The 24,953-nt window shown below is 37.8% G+C and overlaps 1 protein-coding gene and 1 long non-coding RNA gene across 10 annotated transcripts in view; both read left to right on the top strand.

The window, feature by feature from the left end:
• The window catches only part of PDE4D (phosphodiesterase 4D), a 626,273-nt gene that overhangs the window by 590,350 nt on the left and 10,970 nt on the right, over positions 1 to 24,953 (top strand). For all 9 annotated transcript variants that reach the window (XM_080372937.1, XM_080372936.1, XM_080372939.1 and 6 more), the window contains 4 exons: positions 18,492 to 18,585; positions 22,090 to 22,262; positions 23,247 to 23,345; positions 23,436 to 23,600. In XM_080372937.1, coding sequence (XP_080229063.1) covers positions 18,492 to 18,585; positions 22,090 to 22,262; positions 23,247 to 23,345; positions 23,436 to 23,600 — 531 coding nt within the window. The remainder of the gene's footprint in view (positions 1 to 18,491; positions 18,586 to 22,089; positions 22,263 to 23,246; positions 23,346 to 23,435; positions 23,601 to 24,953) is intronic.
• On the top strand, positions 1,686 to 5,706 carry LOC308056963. Its single transcript, XR_013925045.1, has 2 exons — positions 1,686 to 4,122; positions 4,526 to 5,706. It is a non-coding gene; the product is annotated as an uncharacterized lncRNA (long non-coding RNA).

Raw genomic sequence — 24,953 nt, 5'->3', positions numbered from 1 at the left:
AGCTGTTTTCTTCCTTACATAGCAAGCCAGTTTTCTCTCTGAAATAGGCAATACCCGTAAAGCTCAGTTTTTCCTGCTCTAGCTAAGTCCTAGAGTGTGCTGTCGCAGCTCTCAGTGAAGTATCGGTCCTCTTTGCACATTTGTTAGACACAGCTGTCTGCAAAAATGCATGATGTGGGTACAAACCTCTTTTGTGGCTAATGCTAAAAGTAGGTATTTATGGGGTAGGTATTTACTTGTAGAGTGCATATATATATATATATATATAAAAGTTATTCAGATGGTTCTGCATCTTACATTCCTTCTATTACAGACCTATCTCTTTGTTGAAATTGACACTTATTTTGAGGGGGGAAAGCCTCATAAAGGATAAAAGGAGGAGAAAACAGCAGCTTTTCTTTCTAGATATCTTTAAATTGTGAGTAACAGCCTGAGAATTACAAATCTGAGGGGTGATCAAGGAATAAGTGCATTATTCCTCCTTGAAACTGATGGCAAGCTGGTATTTTTTACTTGTATTTTTTACCTCCTGTGTCTGTCAGATATGGCTGCCAATGTTAACTAGGCAAATGTTAACTGGATATAAGTTAGCAGAAGGAGAAAAAACTTTGATAGGTTTAAAGCCAAATCTTTTCCATTCAGTCAGAAATGAACTGTTAGAATTTCCTACAAATATATTTTAGGAAAAAAAATCTTGTTTCTCTTTTCATGATACTTAAAAGACAAAGTACTTATTTGCAGAGGTGTTTTTTTGATATTAGAAGAAATCATCTTTATCGTTTTTCCAGTGTGAACACCGTTACGGATTTAGCACAAGTTGTCTTGAAGAGGCTTAAACGTCACTGTGTTCTTATCCCCTAATATGAGTATCGGGATGAGGCATTAACAATGATGTAGCTTGTAAATCTTACTTATGCAAATAAGCTGTAGAAAAGGCACCTGCAGCTGCTGTAGCTGGGATAACACATAACAAGTTGCTGGAATTCCTGTGCCGCAGGGTATGAGTGGTTAGTTGGAGCTGGAAACGAGTGTATCTCCATATAGTATTCTTTATTAATAGCAACATTTCTCCAACACTGGTATTGTTGAAGGTAAAGGTATTGGTGGATATCGGTGCATTACTGAAGTTTTATGTCTTTGCGGTACCTCTGACATGTTAACTCTTCTTAAGCGCGTTTAGACTGAAAGTCTCAGCACTGAAGTAGGTGTAGCCATGTGAAGGAGATGCATATACTAGATCACACTGTTCTTTCAAGTCGGATTATTTTTTCTTTGCTTTTTGTAAAGCATGTTAAAGGGTCTGTAAAGCATAGGGGCTTACTGCTGAGGAGCATAGGAGTATAGCCCTGAGATTCCACTTACAGCCAAACTTGCCAGTTTTGTGTATTTGTTGCCCTGACAAAACATCGCTGTCTGGGGCTGCACTTTGGGAAGCGGGGGTGGGTTCAATATGTTGTTTGGAAAATGTCCGGATTCAAAGTGTGACAAAGAAGTGGCAGCTCAATGGAACAAAAGATCCAGTATAATCTAAACTGCTCGACTATATTTGAGACTGCATTTTTGTTGGCAGGTAAGGGGACAGAGTGAAGGTGATAGCAGTGCTTTGGCTGTTCTGTTGTCATTGTCCCCAAGACAGGAAGCGATGTGTGTAAGGGAAAGAACTGAAGAGAAAGATCAGAACTGGCCAACAGCAGTCTCTAAGAAAAAATAGGCAAAAAGATGCGACTAAGAATTAATTGCTATGCCATCCGTGGATAAAGTTTTAAGGAGGAAGTCTTACCTTTTTGTCCCATATCTGATTTATTTTGGGTTTTTTTCTTACTCTATTTTGTTACGGCTATCTCACTGTCCTGTGCACCATATAGATACAGTTTACATAATACATAATACAAGCATTAAGGGAAGAGGAATAAATGTGTTTTCCCTTCCACATACAACAGGTCTTGGTTCTGCTCTTCCCAGAGAGGACTCTTCCTAAAAGGAGGCTGGAAGGCCAGAGAATGGGTCTTCTAAGGGAGCGCTGGAACTGTTTAGTTTTTAGATTTGGTCAGAGTAAAGCCTCAGCAGCTTGTGTAAGAGGTGTGTTGGGATAAGTCCTGAAAGTAAAGTGATAATTAAATAATTTCTATTTTATTTTCCACTTTTCCATCCAAATTGTAGTTTCTATAAAATATGGTAATTATTGTAAAGCAAAAAGTTGGTGCCAGGGTATTGTAAGGCAATGAATAATTATAAAAATTCCAGGTTAGGGCTCTCTTGTGGTTATTTGTTGCTCCTTCCAGAGCTGTTTTGAAAGTTGCATTTTGGATTGTTCCCTGCAGAGTTGTTTGGAGGATTAATAGCAAGAGAATCATGTCATTAAAATCGCTTGCATAAATACAATGGATTTTTGCATATCAAGTAGATACAAAAAGTACAAAATATAAAATCTCACAGGTTCCTCCAGGTTCCCTGAGCTCAAGTCCAGTGCAAGCTGAGCACACATTTGATTTATGTGCCAGCATCTTTTATATTTACAGAGGAAAAACTTGGAGCAAAACATTTTAGTTTCTGTTGACAAATATGCTGATATGATGGATTAACTGAGTGAACTAAGTATTTCCACTAACGTTGCAATGATTTTAAGCAAGATTTTAAAAAATACTGCCTTAACTCAGGGTATCATTGGAGGCATTTCCAGGCCAGAGGTGTAAATAACTTGTCCCATTGTGATACAAACATGCAATATGTCTGCATCAGTATGCTGTGGGTATGTATGGACACATATATTGTGGGCTTATGATATCTGATACTTATCTATATATATCCAACTAAAGGTAAAGTGCTTTTTTAAACGAAGTTTTTAGGGCAGAACTTGAAAAGCCTTCTGCTCACATCAGGTGCTGTTCACAATAGTAATTTAATGGACAAAATCATGGGATTGTGGTTATGCATTTGATTCTGTGGGTTGCCACGCTGGATACAGAGAGAACCACCTCAGCTATTTGTCATTGCTTTCTGCTAGGGCAACTGCCTCCTCAAATCTGCTGTCTACACACCCTGATCTACTTTTCTGTCATCTAAAATTAGCTTTTAACAGTAGCTTTTGAAGTTTTATTTTCATTGTTTTGACAGCATTGAATTGAGGGAAATAAATATATAGCAGAATATTGCAAACAAGGAAAATATTTGAAATTAAACTCCATTTACTGCAGGGTTGTGTTCTTTTAGAAACCATTATGTACACACTATGCTCATTGTTATGTAGAATTCCTGCAAGAAAACTGTAAGTGAATATTGTGTCTTAAAATATTGCCAGTGGTCCCCAGAACACGGGTTGAAATACAGTGTAATTTTTGTTGCTTGTGCAGTTGCTCAGGAGTATCTATTGAAAATACTGCAGTTGTAGAGAAAACCCGTAAAGACCTCTGCTGTGGTATGATTGAAAATTGGTGGACCACGCTGAAATTTCTGGTCTGAAAAAAGTTAAATGTGTTCCTATATATTCATAGCTAATGCTTATATTACCACTAGAGGGCACTAAATACAAACACTGAATTATGTATTTTGCCAGAAAATAATTTTTTTTTTATTAATAAAGGGGCCTAACTTTATTAAACACCCCAGTTTCTGGGTTTTACTATGTTTTTTCCCAAAATAATTCAGAAGAACGTTGTCATCTCAGTCTGTTCAGCAACATAAAATTATCATATTTGATGCATGAGAAGTATGTATTCCCAAATAAAAAGTTCTGTAAAATTATATAGCTTAGGCTTCCATTGTGTTTAATGAATGTAATTCTGACAAGCAGGAGGCTGCCAAGAAAGCCTTTTTAAAGCAGAAGTTATGCTATAGTTAGGGTCCTTAAAGCTGAGACTCCTTCAGAAGAGTTAGGAATTCATTCCAACTGCAGCCATCGGTTCTCAGCCACCAGCGGAGTTCATCTCTTCTTGATACCAGCGTTATGACCCAACTTTGTCTCCAACCCTGCTGCTCACTTGGTGTGTGGCAGCTGATAGCTGTGCAGCTGGAACAACTTGTATTTGTAAAATTCCTGATTTTTTTTCTTTTTTAAATGAAGTTCTACATTTTCTTTCCTTCTAGTCAGGGAGGCTTAGGTGTAACCCAGAGAAGTTTGGTGAGGCTGTGTTGCAGAATGGCTGTGTGATCACGGCCATGACTCCCTTAAAGATCTTTGTGAAACAAAGTTAGTGTAAGTTAGCTGAAGCAGGCCTTGCAGCTGTGCTGAGGCATGCTGATAAGGAAGCTGAGAAAAACACTGACCTTGTGCCTAATGTTGTAAATAACTTTGAGGAATTCGCGTAGACAAGAGAGAAAAAAATATATGTAGCTAGCTATCCGCAGAAACCGCAAGTAGGAGGACGTATGAAAATGTAACCCTTTAGAGCTTAGCCAATTAGCAGATGATTTGTAGGCATAAAATTAACTGGAACTGTATATAAGACATAATCGCGCCGTAATAAATTGAAGCTTGCTTTATCACTCACATTGAGTCGGCTGCTTGCTTCCCCTCGCTCGTTGCAAGGCTGGTTGATTCAGCATAGTTTCATTGTCCCTAGCTGTCCTGCTGCTTCCTCCAGACCAGTTCTCGGTTTTAGCTCTGTTGAGTTCAGCCACATGCCCTTGCTTGCTGGATGAAACAACCATTCTTTTCTGCTATGGTCTTCCAGCACTGCGTAGACCTTCTATTTTGTTGGGAGGCTTTCTGCTAGGGTGCATGCCAGTGCAAATGCCAGTTGGGGTTGGCCAATGCTGTAAAAACAGTCCTGTGTTTGTGACCAGTAGGAGCTGGATTTGATATGAGTGATTATTGCTCTTCTCTGTTCAGACTAAAAATGTTTTCTGATATTTTCAAACAGGCTTCTCATTTGGCTCATGAGATATCTTCAGGCTGTCGGTTCCTGTTTGTAATGCATACAACCTTGAAAACTGAAGTCAGTGATGCATTTAGCTGTCATCCTCTTTGTTTTACTCTTTGCCATTTTCTAGACATACTCACTACATCCAATACACTTGTATTCAGGGTAGATGTTCAGACGTCTCTTTGAAGGTTCCTAGTCAGCAGCTTCATAGTCAATCCAGCGGTTGCAGTTGAAAGCCAGGAAGTACTGTTCTGCCCTGTAAGCTAAGCATGTTTCAGCTGGAGCTCCCGTGTTACCCGTCACTGACCTGTGGAAGGAAAGACCAAGACTGTAGGTCTGTGGGACAGTTCAGAAGTACTGCAACTGAATCAATAAAGTGGCCCTTCAGGCATCTTCCTATCCTTTCCTCAGGTTTGAAATGTTGCCATCTTATTTTCCTGCTGACTGAACCTTCAGGAATCTTTGCTTACTGTTATAAATTGAGACCACAACGGATCATAATCCAATTAAAATTTTATTAATTATAGCAAGTAGAATATGAACAAAAACAGCGCTGGACGGCAGGGGAGTCTGCGCTCCACCAACTGCCGCACTGAGCAGTTCAAACAGTCCCTTTTTATACATCTTTACTTCCGTGTTCATGAAGTAGTGGAGGTATTGACCCTTCATTCATATATCCTTATGTGGGGTTGTCTGTCTTGTTTCTGTCGGTTCCTGGACATCTGGCGGTTATCTTATCTTTCACAAGAGGCATCCTGGACATCTGGTGGTTATCTTATCTTTTGTTGCCTAATCTTTACATTAGGCTTAACATAAATCTTAATAAACAATACCCTAGTCCATAGTTTCTCACACTTACTAACAAAAGCCAGAAAGGAACACAGATACTTTTATTTTAGAGGATCAAGGTTTCTGCCAGGCTTCTGAGGGTATAATTCTTGCCCTTGCAAGTAACGTGTTTCTGTATCAGAAGCCCTATTCTAGATCTCGGGGGCGTGAGCTGGAAATGAGCTATCCTTGAATGTCTTGTATTCCGTACATAGTCTGGTATGTATGCTTTACAGTGGTTTCCAGGCTATAAGTCCTTCTAGCAAATTGTGATGATGAGTATGACAGATAAATAAAAGGATTAAAACCTTCACTAATGTTGGTGAAACTGCATGCTTTTGCACTTGCTTGGAATGATTAAAAAAAAAAAAAAAGCAACCTAGTAATGAAAATCCTCACATTTTTCTTGAAGGACAGTAAAATTTAGGTTAATTGTAACTTTTTACTGACTGTGGCAATGGTACAGAGCTTTATTAAAGAATCAAGAAATAGTTTAAAAAGTATAAGTACTGACAGCTCCAGAAGCTTGCACAGAGCTCAAGATTACTGCTTCAGTTATAAGAATGTTTGAGGTAACTCACTGCAATCCTGTTTTCATCACAGATGCACAGCTTCTAATTTCTTAACAGTTGGTTTCAAGCAGAGCATGTTTGTAGAAGACATGTCACGAAGGCTCTTTATGCAAGTTATTTAGAAGGTAGAATTTCTAGAATGAGCATCTGAAATAGGTAGATTGAGCTGTCATAGACTCATGGGGCCAAGTGGATTACTGGATCTCCTGACTCTCGGATGGCTAATTTGCACATAGCTGTGGAAATATTGAACTCACTGACTTGTGTTTGACTAATATGACTTGCATTTGTCTAAAATGTATCTTTCAAAAAGACTGTTTTTCTTGATTTGAAGATACCAAAGAACAGAAGATCTACCACTTCACTGCTGGTGTATGCTAATTTAATAATTCTTGTAGTTACTTCACATGTCTTCTTCGTAGTTTGAGTTGGTTTCAGCTCTGTTAGTTTGAGGCAGATTCAGCTGCCTTCCATTGCTTCTTGCTGCTTCCTTGGTGCTAGTGAACCAGGTCCCCTACACTTTATTTCCTTTTTGTCAGGTTTTACACAGTAGCCTTATTCTGAATCTACACAGCCTGAGTTTTTTATCTTGCAATAAAACATTTTCTCTATCCTCTGAGTAACACTTGTAATTTTTTTCCAACGTGTTGTACGTGACAGCATTTAGGAAAACAGAGACAGTAGAGCTGTATGCACTATTCCATCACTGGTCTCACCAGAATGGTGTGTTTATAGTATCTCTCTGTTTATTTAGCATCACAGGAGATGCAGATTTTTGAGGCTCACAGTATTGCTATGAGGTGTTCTGCTGTGACTCTTTAAACTCTTCAGGGTTTCAGCTTTCTTCAGTGTACTCCACCATTTTGTACTCACGGACTGTCTTGCTTGTTGCTGGCTATCTTTTGCCATTAAATTCTTTGAACTGTATTTTACATGAATGGAGTCATCATACTAAACAAGTGAGGCTGCTGCTGGTGAGTTCCACATCCTCACAGTTTACCTTTCTCCTTTGCCCCTGGATTTTCTGTTCTGTGGAAGTTTTCACATGAATACCGTAAAATAGTCTCACATCTTGCAAAGCCTGACTTGAAACAGTCCCATTAGATGAAGATGACCTGTTGATGGCTGTTAGAAATTGGGTCAGTGATCAGGTTCTTAATCCATTTAATGTATCCTCTCTCAACATTAGGAGTGCTGTTACAGAATATTGTACAGTTCTAAATAAAATGCCCTACAAAAATCAAAGAATATTACGTGTTCAGAGACATGAAACAATACTGCCTGGCATTAATTACGCTCCAAGGCCCTAGTTCTTTCTCAAGCAAATGCCTAGAATATGTGTATTTCAGCTTTTCCATTATTTTACCCAGGGCTGATGTTTTGTGAAGTGGCCTGAAGTTACCCAGGCATCCTGCTTGCAAATTTTAATTGGCAGAAAATTAACATTTTTGCAGTCTTTCAAAATTTGCTAAAGCTGAATATCACAGCTCCTGGGATCTCTGCCAGCTCTTTTTATGACTCCTGCAAAGAAAGTTGTCCAGGCTTGTTGATTAAATAACAGCTAATGTTTCCTGTGGGTATTAAGGGACTTCATCGTCTTTCTGCCTTTCAAGGTCATTGTCTTGATGCTTTCAAAACACACAACAGTGTTCATTAAAAACTTCCTTTTTTCTCAGTTACTATCAGTTCAAATTATCACTTTCTCATTTGCATATTCTTTGCTTTGTTGGAACCATTGTAGAAAATGTCATTATTCCCTTCCCACCCCATGTTTTATCTTCATGGATGTATCTGTGTATGAAAACAAGAATTTCCCTTTCACAGTGCTGGATTTCAGCTTATATCTAAATTCTCTTTTTCTTACCTTGAATTGCTCTAGGTATTTAGTTGTGTGTGGCAGCTATTTGCTGTGCACTCATCTATCCAGCATAACCTCCTCTAAAGCTAATTATTTACTCATTCCCATCTGGAAATTGAGGATGAAAATCAGCCAAAATGATTACTGCAAATCAGTGCTGCTACAAATCTCCCAACTTTTACATGTAGCTAAAGTCATAGGACATGCCTTCTGAGCCAGTGAAGTTGTGCTAGTAAATTGTATCACAGCATTTGATAGTTTTATGAGGTTGAGGCTGCGGATCTTGGAAGAATCATACAAATTAGTAATAAGCTGTCAGTATGAGCTGTTATTTTCTTATTATCAATATTGTTAATATGCAGCTAAAATAAATGTTTATGACATATATACATTGGAAGAATATTTTTTTCATGGTTTTACATCAGAATTATCTATCTAATAGCTCTATAAATACCGTCCTTTAATAAATTCAGTAATTAGGGCTGTGTCTTTGTCACATACATTGGTGGGGATCAAAAAAACTTCAAGGAAGATTTTTTTTTTTATGCATGCTAAACAATTTGTGTAATTCACATAGCAGCCATTTAAAATATTCCTTGTCTGAAACAAGTTCTGTGCTTTTGGGAGCAGTTGTTAATAAGATGTAACAAAGAACCAGTCTTCAAAGTAACAAAGTAAGAGAAGTAACTTAAAAACTTGGCTTTCCACTGTCTGTTCATACTACCTATTGCAACCAAACGTTCATACCCACATGCTTCACTTAAGTACCCAGAATTATAATGGCTGTTACTTTACTGTTTTCTACATCATGATTGAAATTGCCTTCTGAAGGGAGGCAGCATTTTTGCAATTACCAGCATTGATGCTGGGTAGGTGGCAGCAGTGCTCTCTTGTGGATTGTCAGAAAATGATGCAACAAAGATGCAGACAAGCCTGATGTTCAGTGTTACGAAGCTGAGCTGGAAAAATGAGAATTACTTTCCAGAAGCACTTTTTTTGGGTGCTTTGTCTTGCTGACTCTCTAATAACCCAGGTCTGTTTTTAGAACTTAATTGTTTCGTATTTATCTACCTGTGTACATCTAGGACAGGTATAATTGTGTGTATTATAAGGAAAACACATCAGTAATGTGTTCATTCATGTTTGGTTTTTTTTTTAATACATTAACTATATTCAATTGTCACATTGCTATATATTTCTGTAAGGAAGAAATCTGTTAATATCATGTATTGCCCTATTGAGTTTTGCAGGTTCAACTCTTTTTCATGCACTTGGCGTTGCTGACATTGCTGTGTAGCATCACCCAGAGAAGCAGAATCTACTTCAGCCAAACCCTCCCTTATGACCCTTGTCGGTCAGCATCTTCAGTGAATCAGCAGTGTGGGCTTAGGCTGAACACTGCATCTCATTCGGCTTGTCCTTAGACATTTCCTCATTGCCATATTGGGAAACACTCCCTTCTTTTGATGGAATCAGACTTGGAAATTTGCTGCAGTAGTGCATATGCCTTGCACAGAGTAGTGCAAGATAGTGCATTCCTCCTTTCAAATTTTGGTCTCTGAATGGCAGATGGTGGGATATTTTGTATAATTCTCTGAGTCAGCTCACTGGCACACTCCATGCTCAATTAATCCCCTTTTTTCTATGATGTATAGCTGTAATTGATTATATTAATCTGCCAAGGCAGAATGAGTTGAAGTTAAATAAATACAGTGAGAATTTGAGAACCCTTACTATCTCACTTCTGACTTCTCCATGGAAACTTAACATTTACTGGAAATTGTAGGACACATGACTTGCTTTATTTTAATAATAACTGCTTTTATCTCTTAAAATAAAAAAGCAGTAGAAACTGACAGACTACCCAGTGGTTTAAGTAGATCAGTTTTTAATCTAGATGGCATAAAAGCCAAAAACATTTTCATTGTGATGCTACATCACAGATTGATCGGGAAACTTAGTAGCTCTATTTCTGTTTTTATCTTCACAAAAAACTCTAAATATACTTCCATATGAAAAATTATCCATATGAATATGCACAATACTGATTTTAGCTGCTTGGGTGGTGCATCCTTTGAAGAGAGCTGGCAAATGCTGCTGAAAGAGGGAGACCTTAACCCAGTTATTTTTGAATGGTATGTGAATGCTGCAGGCAGGGATGCCGTTATTAAATGGCATTTGCTGTAAAAAACCAAAAAGATATACCCCGTGCTCAGGAGAGTCCCCTGTGCTGGCCAATGGGAAATTACTGTACATCATGTCACCAGCCCCTCAGATTTATATCGTTAAGATGACATACTATTGGCTGCTAGTTAGGCTCTATGGGAGGGATTACTGGCATCGTTTGTAGCTTCCCCTTCAGGTCCTTATTTGGTAGCTGTTGATAAAGCAAGTCTTTCCAGCATCTGAGCATCTTGACGTACATTATTCATTAAGTCCTGGTGTTCAGGAAATATGCATATCCCTAGCTCTTCAGATACTTCTTCAGCTTGTACAATATGTCTCTTCAATGTTGCCTCTGAATGCCTGGAGTTTTACAAATGGCATTTATACAATCAGAAGACCATGCGTTTGGATTTCATTTCAGTATGCCTCCTGTGCACACAGTTGCTGAGAACCTGAAAATCAGCAAAAATAATTGGGAGATAGAAGAAAGAATCTTTCTTCTTGGAAGTCTTTTGCATTATCAGATAGTAAAGAACTGATTAGCAGACTGGTAGTACAGAAAAAAAAAATCAAAAATGCCTGAGGCAAACTATTTACTCTCAGTTTCTTGGGGCTACATAAAGGTAGGATTTTGTTTTACCTTTTAAGAACCTTGATTTGCAGTGCATGATTGCATGATCACTGGGTAGCATGAGTATTTGTGGGTGATATTCATATTATTCATAGTCACAGAAAGTAAAAAAAAATCAGAAAAGCCAGCCTTTGTTCAGCAATGAGAATGAACTGCACAGTATACAGTCTTTCTTAGAAACTGTGCTGGGACTTACAAAATAATGTTGCTTCAGTGAATAATCAGACCAAGTCTAAAGCCAAAGAAATCTGGAAGACTTTTGTTTTCTTTTAGGAAAAGATTACTACACAACTCAATTTCTAAACATTAAAAGATTACAAACCCCCCCCCCCCCAAAATCCCAAACACCAAAACCCAACAAACTCAGAACGGAGATAGCACACAATAGGAGAGGGCATAAGTAAAGACGCTGAGGATAACGGGTGAATGCATGACTCATACTGGTTTTAATAGCTGAAGAAATGTGAAATTATCAACAGTATGTTCCAGCAGCATTTTTTGGTAGCCTCTGTGTGTGTGTGACAACTTTATTGATGAAAACACTAGAAATTGTCATCTTGTAATATTGATCTACATTATTATGTAGAGCAGCTTTGAACTAGCTTGAAGCTGCAATACTGCTAGAAAATGAAATTATATAAGCTTTTATCTCTATGGAAAAGTTTTGCACTAAGGAATTAAGTCATGCCTATCAATGTACAGAACTGAAATGCACTTAATACAAAACCATGTTTGGGCTTTGTTTTAGCCCTACTTGTGCATTTGTGCTTAAAAAAAATAAATGTTGCCTTTATAATTGTTATCAAGTGTGTGAAAAAGGAAAAAGAATCATCATCCTATGCTTGACATACAATAATTGTTCCTAATAATCCTGTTTTAAAGAAAATTCTGATTTCTCCTGAACCAAATATTGCAAGTATTAAATTAAATGACAAAAGTAATACAGGCATTATACTTACACATGACTGAATCTCTTATGTTTGCCTGTATTAATTAATACCTATTTTTATAATGATTGTTTTTTTTAAATAAAATTTTAAAACCCTCATTAGGTCATTATGTCCGATTAGGTCATTGTAACCATTCCCTGCTAATGCAGAATTGTTACAGTATATTCTCAAGGATTTTTATCAGCCATCTGTGAAGAAATTGGATCCCATTATGCTAGCTAGGTGGATTCCTTTCTCATTTACCAAAAAATAAGATGAAGTTACTTTCCATTCAGCTGAAACTGCAGTAATTATTGTAATTTACATGGAAGTGTTCCCTGTATTTCCAGGCAGCTGCTGTCACGTCTCTACTTGCTAAATAAGAAAAATCCAATTACCAATCTTCAAAAAATGTTCACTCTTACTGTTATAGCCTTTAAAAATGGATAGATTTTTTTGCTAATTGAAGGTCAGCAGACAGCATGATAGCTGTAATTGATTACACATGAAAAAAAGCCCAAACCACAACAGTCCTCTGTATAGGCAGTGTCCTATGCTGTCTATAGCAAATGATTTTAGTTAAGCTAAACAGTACTTGAACACAAGTGTAGTACAGTGCTCTTTAAGTTCACAGTATGCTCATTATAGGAAAGACGTGAAGAGAGGCAAAGATCTGCTTTTTATGATGTTCAAAACAGTATTTGTGAAATTCTAAGGAAGCATGAAGTCTCAGAGATTATTATATATGGTTGCATCCCTTACTATACATATTTTTCTGTATGTGCCAGGCTGTACTTTATTTTCTTCTGTTAATTACATTTCAGAAAATGATTGTCATGTAGAGTATTTAACCCTGGCTTTTACTGAGTATCTTTCCTTGAAACAATGAGCACCACTATCACAATGCCAGGCTTAGTTATGTTCCTCACTGAAGCTTATGTATAAAACCTAGTGCATGCCCTTGATATTAATTGAACAGATGGGCTTTCAACCCAAATGTTTAGTTAATAAGAATACAGTTTTTGTATTAAGAATGCTGCTACAATCAAAGATAGTTTTGCATTGATAAGCAATATAAACAAAAGCCTTACATTAATTTCTAAGGCTGGCCTGTTTTACGTTCCTTGTTGGCTTTTTGTTTTTTCCTTTTTTGTAAATACAAGACTTTTCAAATCAAGTAAAATAATATCATTTATTCTTTTTTTGTGTGTTACAGACATCTTTTTAAAATAGCACTGATAGATATTCAGAAACAAAGTACAGTCATGTAAGATGAGTGTTCCCTGTATTGAATGAATGTTCTATGGTTGTGTTGTGTTCACATAAGCTTTTAGAAATGTTACTTAGAAAGAGGCAGCCAGAAGGATTGAAACTGGGATCTGTGGCTGTGTGGGTGCGGGAGCTAGTGCAATGAAAGGTTCCAGGTGCTCTTGAGCATTTTGGTTCCAGCCTCCATTGGGCTTGGAGCTTGATTAACACTCAAACTGAAGGACAAGCAGGATAGGGCCTTTTGGTCAATGGACTGCTTCTAGCCCTAGCTTCACTTTCCATGCTGGTGCCAAAGTCTGTAGTGGAGGAAGCCTCTTTACAGTCCTTGAGGTGCAGCAGATCTCCTGTTGAGGGACAGAAGGCCTGGGTGGAAGAGGCCCTACCAGGACAAGGCATCTACACCATGAGTGGTTATGCATGCTGCCTCTCTCAATGCAATTAACTGCAGGCTCGTATTTACTTAACCTCTGGGTCACTGAGTGTGTCACTGAGTCAAGAACTTTATGCAAAAAATGTGAAGTGTTCTAAAATCTTATCAATAAACCCCATATCTCTTTTAAGCATGCAGCCCAGACTTTTTCATGGCCATGCATTGACTCTAGTTGGATCTTCACTACGTCTTTGGAGTTGGAAGTTTCTTTCTCTTATACATGCAAAGTCTTCACAAAATTGCATCAGTGCTCTGGCTGCCGTCTGGGAACATGGTTACTGCAGAAGTTTAAATTCTTTTTGTACCTTTGCTGACATCAGAAAAGTATCCTATTTTTTCTCCACCACCCCCCCCATGTATATTTATCGTAGGCTGACAGCAGTATTATATGTGCAAAGTGATGCCCACAGTGTGCTTCAGCCCAGAAAGACCTGAACTACCAGGCTCAGTCCCTCACTTGTAACATGTCCTTTGGAGGTGATCACTATGAGGAAACTGTTCCTGTCTCAAAGTATGCATTTTTATTCTCATGGATTACAGTTCTTACCAGACTTTCTGGGTTTCTAAAGGGAGGTAAAAGTGTACATGTAGTTTTATCACTCTGAGAGATTTTTAATGTTACTTTGAATATTGTGCCTGTGTTTGTGGTGTGGGTTCCCCCTCTGCTCCCCCACCCTCCATGCTGAGAGTAAAACCATTAAAATCAATAGAAACAAATGAAATGAAAAAATCTGTTTAAGGAAATATTTTTAGTATTTTTTTCAGACAATACTGCTATGTTGCTATGACATCCATATTCAGCAGTGAAGAACTGTGTAATTGGCTTAATGGATACTTTATAGCCTGTCCATTTCCAGGAGGAATTTCCTAGACTATAATCAAGGGCTGTGTTATTCCAAAGGGGTATATGTGTCATTTTTCCAATCTAACAATGCCTAGTCTTAACATGGGGATATCTTCCTTTCTGAGGGAGAACACAATATATGCATAGATCATCCAAAAACCTCTGCTTCCTCCCCATGCTGAGCTGACAGTATCACAACTAGTGTATGGTATAAATGTTTATTAGTAACCACAGTTTTGATGTTAAGACTGATTTTCTTCAACTGTCAGGTATATGGCATTCAGATATTTTTTTATTATTATTTTTATTTTACTTAAAATACTATCTTTAGCATTTATTATTAGTGGCAGGGTAGTTTCACATCTTGTTTGGCTGAGGACAAATAATGAGAGTATGGATAGTCCAGCCAATACTTAAGAGATGTCTGCTGGGTAACTGAAACAGTTAACTCACAGATAGAACAAACTCCTCTGATTTGCAGTAAGATCTTGTGGGAGCCACATGAGAGTTAGGCAGGCTTTCATTATAAAGTATTTGTGCAGAGATGTATAAATATGTGGAAAGATTACACTCTTTGAAGTAGCAACTGTTATGGGTGCACTTGGGACCCAAATGGAATCTTTGAGAAATTGGTAAAATCAGGAAGAAGCAGGGGCTTTAGGTTTGGTTTGGTTTTGTATTGTGGGTTTTTTTTTCCTTAGGAAAAAAGATTTTTTTATTTTCCCCAAAGGACAAGTTATTAAACATCAGAGGATTAAGTAACATACAGATAAACCGAAAGAGGGTATAATCAACAAAATATCTGAGCATCTTGACCACCGTTCATCTCTTGGGGGTTTTTTTATGTTCTCAAAGAACACTATTGTTCAGCTTCAGAAACTGCTGTCTGCATAAGATCTTCGACCTAATCTGCTTCAATGTGGATGGCAGTCATAAGGCTTTGTTATATAATTGGAAGAACAAACCAGTTCTTTAAACCCCTGCTTAGTCCAGATGTCTTCAAACTGAATATCAATTAAAGTTTTGTTGCTGTGATGTCAGCAACATGTGAAAGAGTATGAGGACAGGGAAGACCTTCTCGCTCTCCCCAGCTACCTGAGCAGGACACTGTGTTGAGGTGGTTGTTGGTGTCTTTCCCAAGTAACAAGTGATAGGACAAGAGAAAATGGCCTCGTTGCACCAGGGGTATGGGGAAGAATTTCTTCCCTGGGCAGCCTGTTCCAATGCTTGAAAACCCTTTTGGTGAAGTGGTTGAGCCACTGTCCCTGAAAGGTACTTAAAAGATGTGTAGATGGGGCACATGGGGATGTGGTTTGGTGGTGGACTTGGCAGTCCTGGCTCAACAGTTGGACTTGATGATCTTAAAGGTCTTGTCCAACCTGAGTGGTTCTATGATTCTGTAAAATCATGCTGCTACGGTTCTGAGAGCCAAAGGCTTCTCCCATTGAATTTGCTGTTAGCAGGAGGGCCTTGCCCAAGCTGCGGGACTTTTTTTACTGTACACCCATGTTCAGCAGCAACACAGACTGTTCTGCACGTTTCATGCTGATGGCTGAGCTTTTGTGTTCTGGTGACTTACGAGGTGATGAGAGGTGGGAAGACAAGGCTTAACATCAGACTAGTGGGGAACATGGCATTAGAAAGGACTGCTATGCACCTTCCATTTGTTATGGACATCCATACAATAAATATTTAGTAAGAAATTCTTAAACAGATACAGATCCTTTAAGTTCTACAAGGTGCTTCTCAATGTGCAGTAACAAACCTTCTCCCTACCTACTCCCTGCAATTAAATATATGATTTGGAGGGGGAAAAAAAGAGAAAGTCCTTCCTATTTGTTGTGTTAGGTGGCTGCAGAAAAAGCATAGTGCAAACAAACACCAATTAGTTCTCCTTTCAAAGCTGGGAAACTCTTCAGCAGATTTCCTGAAGAGTATGTACCAGTGGTGGCTAGGTGGCCTTTTTCCAAAGTGTGAAGCATGACCCAGTAGTGTTGCTCCACACCAAAAGCAGCATCGCAAAGCTGGGCATCATCTGAAAGGGTTTACTAGGAGAAAAACAGACAGATAAGAACCTATTTAGTTGAGAGCCGGTGAACTAGCTGATTTAAATTAAGGAGAGAGTATATTTGAGCGCTAGTGGATATACCAATGACGTGCCTGGAAATTAATGCGATATTTGTCAACTTCTGACATTTTATTAAGATTCCCATACACAATCTTTTATTTAAAGCTGCAGTTTCTGGATACCATCTGGAGACAAGCCATTCCATGACAGCTTCAATTTTTGGCTTAAATATTTCAGTTTCTTACCTTCATGTATGCAGAAGAAAAAGCATGCAAGATTGACTTCAGTGTGTGTTGAAAGTTTAAAGACAGGCTTTTAAAAATACTCTTAGGATTTTTGGACCAGTCACTTTACTGCTTGGCAAGCTTGACTTGCTTTTGCAACATTTGACATTGGTGGCAAACATCAGACCTCACTATAGATATTGATACTGGTTTCAGGCAGAATATATAGCCCTGTAGTTCATAGCATGCGTAGCTGTATTTGCAGTATGGTTCCAACTTTCAGAAATGTGTTGAGCACTTACTAGCGAACAGCTTATCTGAGATCAAAGCTAAGCCTTTGCTTGTGACTAAAGTAGGATTCAGTCTTCGTAGCTCAGGAACTTTGTGAGCTCATAGCACATCAAGATGGCAGGAAAATGCTGTAGCTAATGGTAATTTTTATTTGATACACTGTGAGCAATACGATAATTGGTGACATACAGAGACATTGTGAAGAAAATAACACCTTTCACTGTGCAAGGCGTCTTTGAAGAAAGGGCTTTGATTCCAGTGAGATGGAAAGGAGGTGGTTAACGTTCAGTGTAGTGCTGTATCTTGTACAGAACAATAAATGACCGATTTTCAACACAGAGGAATGTTTACAGGGGTATATACTAAAGATAGCCATTGCTTGATGTAATAAATAGTCGTAACTGGATGAACAGTGTGAAAGATGATTCTGAAAATGGCACAAATCACTTGGCTTTGTTAAAAGATGACTGAGAAATCTAACAAGAAAGTGAAAGGATAGCACAGTGGGAGGCAAAATTTAGTAGTGACAGATGCTAATTTACATTGGCAAGAGTTATTTGAATTGTTAATAAATCTTACTGTTTTCTATTTGCTGATAATACCAAGGCAGAGCTATAGTCAATGAAAATGCAGGTAAGATAGCTAGAGCTGTATTATGTAATTAACCCATCAAACACAATGCCCCAAGATACCATTTAACCTTGGAGTCTGGAAGGAATCAAGAAAGGCTCTATGTTGAGTACCTAATTAATTGCACATTCTGCAAAATGTGAATATCTGCTTCTATCCTATAGAGTGCCTAGAGTGAAATGCCAACTTAGAGGGAAAAGGAAGGTGTTACCAGAGATGGGTATTTTCTACTCTGACATTTCATACATATACTGGCAGTTGCTGACTGTTGTGGAATGGTCAAGTCGTTGGGCTCATCCAGTATAATAATTTTAAGACAGAGAAGACAAAACTTACCTCTCTTTATTGGTGTGTAGGGAATCAGTAGGACATTTTGATTGTTTTGAGCAGTACTGTCAAATATCTTTGAGCAGATCAATGATGAGAGATAAGATAAACTTGAAATATTACAAAATTAATTGCAAAAAATGAACAAATAGATTAACTTACAAATATACTGAAAAAATCCTAGTAGAGAAGGAGTCCTATGTAAATAATTTTTCTTTCCAAATTAAAATTAAAAACAATGAAAAGACAATAATGTTAGTTAATTCTGTGTATACATATGTCTTATAGTTTTCAGTTATTAATAGGACCCTGTGCCTTAGTAATTGAATCACTATGGAGTGTTTTAGGCGGTTAAGAATTACGTTGTCTAACACGTGAGTAAGTTAGTAGGGTAGAGCAATGTTAACTTGTGATTTTTGCTTTCATAGTTATCTTAGTTTATTACATATTCTTAATGTCATGTCCTTTCCCCACTTATAAATTGTCTATGTTTTCTCATCCTAAGTAAAATACATCTTGATTGCTAACTTTACACTTGTTTGTTTGTTTGTTTGTTTTCCAGTTCAAAAGAATGCTCAACCGGGAGCTAACCCACCTATCTGAAATGAGCAGGTCGGGCAATCAGGTCTCGGAATACATATCGAACACGTTCTTAGGTAAAACTGTGATAAGAGTTAATTTTTTTTTGTTTGTTTTTTCTTGAAAACAAGTATCTTTCCATGTGAATTTCTGTTTTCAGAGACTATACATTTAATATCTCATTTTTCAGTGTTTGAGCACAGAGATCATGTTAATTTCCTTACAGCTGTTATTTTGTGTGCGTGGTTTCCCTGTGTGTGTAATTACAGATAAATACTCAAGTACATATTTTCATGTAAAGTTACAACTGCAATACTGCTACTGCATTAAGACATTAATATATAATGAATTAATTACTGTATATTAAAAAGAATTCTTCCACTCTGTTTCCCTTACAATAGTTCACTTAGAGGTTTTGGTGTGCTGGACATACAAGTAACCTCATAAAATCCTGTAGCACACAGTTCTGATGCTTCGGTGTTCTGTGTGCACATAAGCAGGTGGATGAGTATGACTAAGTCAATATCTGAACAGGCTGCTGCCAGGAGAGTTTGTGCAGCTCAAGAGCTTGGCATGGGGGGATGTGAGCATTAAAAAAAGCCAAACACAATATTACAAAGAGTATGGTTCCTCCCCTATTGCTTTGTAGAAGAAAATATTGTTTGTTTTTTTTTTTTGCTAAAACTGGTTGAAATTAGTAAAACTTGGTTCCATACTGTTGATTTTGAACATGAAGATAAAGATAATATACCAATCTCAAGCATTTTTTGAGCAAAACACCATTGGTTCATAGAGATGTGTCTGTAAGCACAGGCACAGCTGGATACATCCTAACTAGGATAAGTATTTGAAAGAGTGCCCATCGTACATGCTAAGATACATCTTGTTTTATTTGTTTGAGGTACTATAGCTGGTGCTTAATAAACATTTTATCCTCCTTGTCACCGTATCCTGAACGGATCACTGAATGTGTCTGTCCAGTTTACCCCCAATGGCAGCTGTGTGCCTGAGCGCTGTGGCACAGTAGGGTTTCAGACAGTAAGGAAGGGATGAGCCTTTGTCATGGAGAAGCAATATTGCACAGCTTTAGGAGCCCTGAGAGTCACAGTGTGCAGTTGCCTGAGAGGGTGACCCACTTAGGCTGAAAAGAGTGAGATACCAGTTTCTGAATGCTCTTATTTGAAAACTTAAGGCTCGTTTTTACAGGGTAAGGAAATGCATGTCAGCCTTTCACGTGAGACCTCAGCCTGAGCAGAAAGAGAGCTGGAAAGGCAGTCACTTCTAAGTTACTAAGCCGTGGGTAGTGGTTTGTGGCTGCGTGAAAGACTAGGATACTTAAAATTTTAAGTACAGGAAGAATAAATTGGGAATACAACTCATCTGCAGAATTATTGCTTAAACAGAGTATTTTCATCATACACAGTCTTAAGTATATGGGTTCTGAGCAACAAAGTGAATAGGGAAAACTTTTCATGTAAAACTTTAGTGAGTCTAGTTAGTTAATTTTTTTGATGCATAATCTATCTCCTGAACATCTACGGATTTTCTGACATTTGAAAATCAGGAACACGTCATGAGAAGACAGATTTGCTGTTCTTATTTTTTTGGAAAAAATAAAATTGACTATTTTTTCCAAGAAGAGACAAGATTTTTCCCAAGAAGGAATATGACATGTATTGAAGTTAGCCATAATGACAACAGATTTGTGTAAGAATTAAGGCTCCTGCATTGATTATAATAATACTCAAGGTTTTTATTTTGCAGTGCCATTAATCTGTTTTCCTTTGAATGGAAAATGTAAGAGAATCTGCCAATGAGCACAGCACAACCAGGGTCAGAACGGCGAGCTGTTTGTTGTAGATGTTAGAGGAGTGCAGGATCCTTTGCCCTGTGTGCTCATAGTTGCCAAAGCAGAGGCAGTCCCATAGAATTCCTCTGGAGATCCGAAGTTGTTCAGACAGACACGTCCTTTCACTTGAGTTAGTCTGACAGCTTGGCTTATGAACCTCCCTTTGATGGGTCTAAACTTTGTGCATATGCCCAAAACTATAAACATCAAAGCACGAACAAGAGTCGCTGCTCCTCATCTGTTGTTGGTTTGCAACAGACAAGAGCTGCAGCGCTTTGCCTCCCCCCTTTCTTGACGGAAAGTACAGGGAGAGTGGTGAAGTATGGTGGGGGCAATCAGGGAACTTGGTGCCACAGGCTAAAGCTTGGTGAACACTTTGACACTTTCATGGTCTCTTCTTTGCTGTGATTTCTTTGGAATTTGAGGTGTCCAGTAAATGCAACTGCTTAAGGGTAATTAAAAAAAAAAAGGATAGAGAAAGAAAACGTAGAAGCAAACGCAGTAAAAGTCTAGTAATTAGAAATGGACTTGCAACCTTTGTCTGGTTTTAGCGTCTATTGAAAATTACTACTGCAGGAAGGAAAAAATAGACATAGGTTTTGAAAGGGCCAAATTTTCTTTCCTTTATTTAAATTTCTTTTGTTCTAAGTTTTTTTTTAAATCATAGTTTTTGCTAGGCCTCTGTCTTAAAAATGCCTGTTCTGGGTTTTCCTGTTTTTTCTGGAATATTCCTGGAGGACTAGAAAAGGTGCAGGTATAGTTCAGCAAAGAGAAAATTTGGAGTGAGTCATTAAAACTGTTTTTAAATACAGTATGAATAAAAAGAACTAAAATTAAGGCAAATTCCTAGCAGTTTTGGCATCAGATCCTTTGTTGCACTAACCTGGTTTTCTTTGGGGACCACAGATGTCTGCAGTGCTCCACACCCCCATACTGTTTCTGCAGCACTCAGCTGGCCATTGCCTAAATAGACTATACTCGCCACTTAATCCTCGTCTAAAGTTTTGCTAGCATGTAATTGATGAGGTACGTGAAATGATGCCACTGATAATTCTATGGAGGCAAAAGCCCACAGCAAAATGTTGGATTAGCAAAACAGTCCTTTTGTTGGTATTTGGTTAGGAGGTGCAGACATGCTGGTATGAACTGCCTCTACATCCGAAGCAGTTGTAGATGTGGCTGGCAAAAGGCTTTCTGTGTTTTACAGCCTTAACACAAACAGAACCAGTCCATAAGTATTAGGTCCTTCAAGTCCCGAAAACCTTTTGTAAAGGTTTATGTAAGACACCGTTTTGATTGGGTTTGAAATAAAATTTCGGAGAGTGTTTTTCCTAGAAAAGAAGAAATTTTAAGTTTTCTTGCAAAATGGAAATTTACATTTCTGTTTAGCTGTAATAATAACATTTTTATAATGAAAGGATTGACCCTATCTACAGTACTAGGGGTGCAGGAGAAGTGGAAATTAATCAGTCACAAGTCACTTTAAACAAAGTTGGTTCAGAAATAATGAGGCAATTCCTGAAATAGAGGTCTGCTTCTACTGAGGTATAGGTCTATGTTTATTTCCCATGTTTTCACTGTTCTTTATATGAAGTATCTGTTGCAAAATCTCTAAACACAAAAATAATAAAAAGTGTTGTTAAGGATTACGATATCTATAAGATACAACTCAACAGTGAATGTTATAATATTTGTAATTCCTTTAAAAATTATTTTCTTCATTCTTTTGAAGACAAACAACATGAAGTTGAAATCCCTTCTCCAACACAAAAGGAGAAAGAGAAAAAGAAGAGGCCAATGTCGCAGATCAGTGGAGTCAAAAAACTGATGCATAGCTCCAGCCTCACTAATTCCAGTATTCCCAGATTTGGAGTTAAAACAGACCAAGAGGATGTTCTTGCCAAGGTGGAGAATATATAAATCCTTGAATTTAAGCCATTGAATTAAGATAGAGGGTGGACTTGTCAGTTTTATTCCATCCTCTGCTTATAACCATTGATTTCAAGCTGTAGCACCAAAAGGTGATCTCACTTGAAATAATACAAACTTGGTGAAGTGGTAAAATAACAAGTACAATCAGAATCAGGACATAAGGGTTAACTTCCGCGTGAACAGCATTTCATCTGGAGATGGAATGTAAATTAGTATTTGTGTATGCACTAATAAATCTGCTTATTCATAAATAATATCTGAAGAATGAAAAGTAAACATACCATATGGTGTCACAGGAATGAAATTTATAGCAGCCCTGTTTTTTGAAAATGCACAACTGGTGTATAGCATTAGAGCTATGCTTCCAGGTCCTGTCTTTACTGTATCTTTTTACGTACATTATTTGTGGTTTTGTTTTGAATCATTTCCTATGATTTTTGCAACAGCTGCTAACTAGTTTGCAGTAACCTAAAACTGGCATAAAGTTTTTATTAATTTAATTTTAGAGTTTTGCATTTTGAAATATGCCTATCCTTATGTTTTTAGGAATCTCCCCCTTTATTTTAAGTGTTTCAGAGAACCAGGGAAAGAGCAGCAGAAATGGAGCATCCCTGGAGGTATCCTCCTTGCTGAACTCTGCTGTGACTGGGCAGTGAGATAGCAAAGCGTGTCAGTTCAGCTCATTCAAGATACTGTAGCATTTTTCCCTGGGGGGCAATCCACTTAAGAGGCACTCTTTCCTGCCGAGTGAATTATAATCTGAAGAGTAAGTAGCTGCAAATTCCAGTATTGCAAGATTAGTAGCAGCAGCTTTCCCCCTCCCGGAGGTTTAGCATATAAATTTCACAGTGGCAAGGTTTGAATCTTCACGAGTCTGCTGTTTGTAGCTTTTCAATCAAAAATCACTGGAATTTGTATGTTAGGTTCCAACATGTTTGTTACTTGATTCTGCTCTAGGAACTGGAAGATGTGAACAAATGGGGCCTTCAGGTTTTCAGAGTAGCAGAGTTGTCTGGAAACAGACCATTGACTGTCATCATGTACACCATTTTTCAGGCAAGTAGCAGCAGCCGTGATGCTTTTTGCTTATCTTACAGATTTTTCTAGTGCTTTGTAATCTTAATTGTTTCTCTTTTCCTTTCCTAGGAACGGGACTTGTTAAAAATGTTTAAGATTCCAGTAGATACTTTAATAACTTACTTGATGACCCTAGAAGACCATTACCATGCAGATGTGGCATATCACAATAACATACATGCTGCAGATGTTGTTCAGTCAACCCATGTCCTGCTATCAACCCCAGCATTAGAGGTAAACTACCACTGAGGTGGGAAAGAGGCATGAGAACAAGGGGCATACTAAGACTCTTATAAACTAAATATTAAAGGTCTTAGTTTTCTGTAGTATCTTTGAAAGAAATCTTAACATTTCTTTCATGAATTCTGCTCTTCTAAAGGTATTTTGTGAGGATCAAAGCTTATATACCTGTAAATATTGTGCAGAAAATGTCACATCTTTTTCTTTAAAATCATGCAGATTTGTGTTGTCATAACCTTTTCCATTGTAACACAATGCATAACTCGTTTCCACCATCTCATTATTAATACTGCATCTTGATCACTCATTATCTCCCCTGTGGGATTCTCACTAATCACAATTAGTGGAATTGCTTAGGAAAGATAGTGATAAAATGGGATTACCTCAGCAGGGCCTTTTGTTTTTTGGGTTTTTACCTTGAGCATATTTATTATGGTCCTGAAGGGCTATTTTTGTGTTTGTTTCTCAGACAAAGTGGAACGTGTACCAAATTTTCACTGGACTGTATCTCTTTTTTCTATTTTTTTAAAAAAAATTATAAATACTTAAAAACTGGAAAAAAAAACATTTCATATATTCTTTTCTGAGGAATTATTGTCTCAAAAGTGTTTAAATCTCTGAAGTAGAAGGCAGCTGAAGAAAGACGTAGTTTACTTTCCCTTTCTTAAGCACAATTCAGGTCTTAGTATAGCAAACATTGACCTATCCCAGTAAATTGTTAGAAAAAGGCAGATAAAGCAAGCAGTTCAATCTTAGTAGTTCAAAAGGATTTGCCCTAACTTTCAAGAAGGGCTGCATTTTGACTCTTATAATGACCAATCTTTCATGTTACTGAATGCTTCTGCTTTACCTTCCTCTTAAAGAGAGGGTTATAAGTGGACCTTAAGACTGTTCACAGGTCTCCATCCCCAAAGACTCAGGAATTATCTTGGGAAAGCTTTTTTCTATCTCAAGAAGAAAGATCAGATTATGTTATTAAATCACCACTGGCTTCACCAAATAGCTGAACTGGTCGTCAGTAGCATTTGGGTGGGTTTTTTTTTCCAGATCAGCTGTTTTTCATGGCCTTGTTCTTGGCAGAGCTTTAGCCAGTAAAACAGTGATGTCTGCCCAGTGCCACTGCTGACTGATCATTACGAAAACAATTACTGGGTGCTTGTGACAGCAGGTGACTGGGTTCAGTGACATGCCAGCTCCCTTGCAGTCCTCTCTTCCTATCTTCCTAATAATGCCATACAGAGAAAAATCAGTAAATGTTAAGTAAGATGCCTTGTGATCTTTCACCATTGACTTTAACATAATTACCGGAGATGTTTGTCTTTCAAGTGTAAGACAATATGTAGGAGT

Source organism: Falco punctatus (assembly GCF_963210335.1).
Source record: "Falco punctatus genome assembly, chromosome: Z".
Lineage (NCBI taxonomy): Eukaryota > Metazoa > Chordata > Aves > Falconiformes > Falconidae > Falco > Falco punctatus.
Note: the sequence above shows the minus strand (reverse complement) of the source record. Positions and strands in the feature narration are given on the sequence as shown.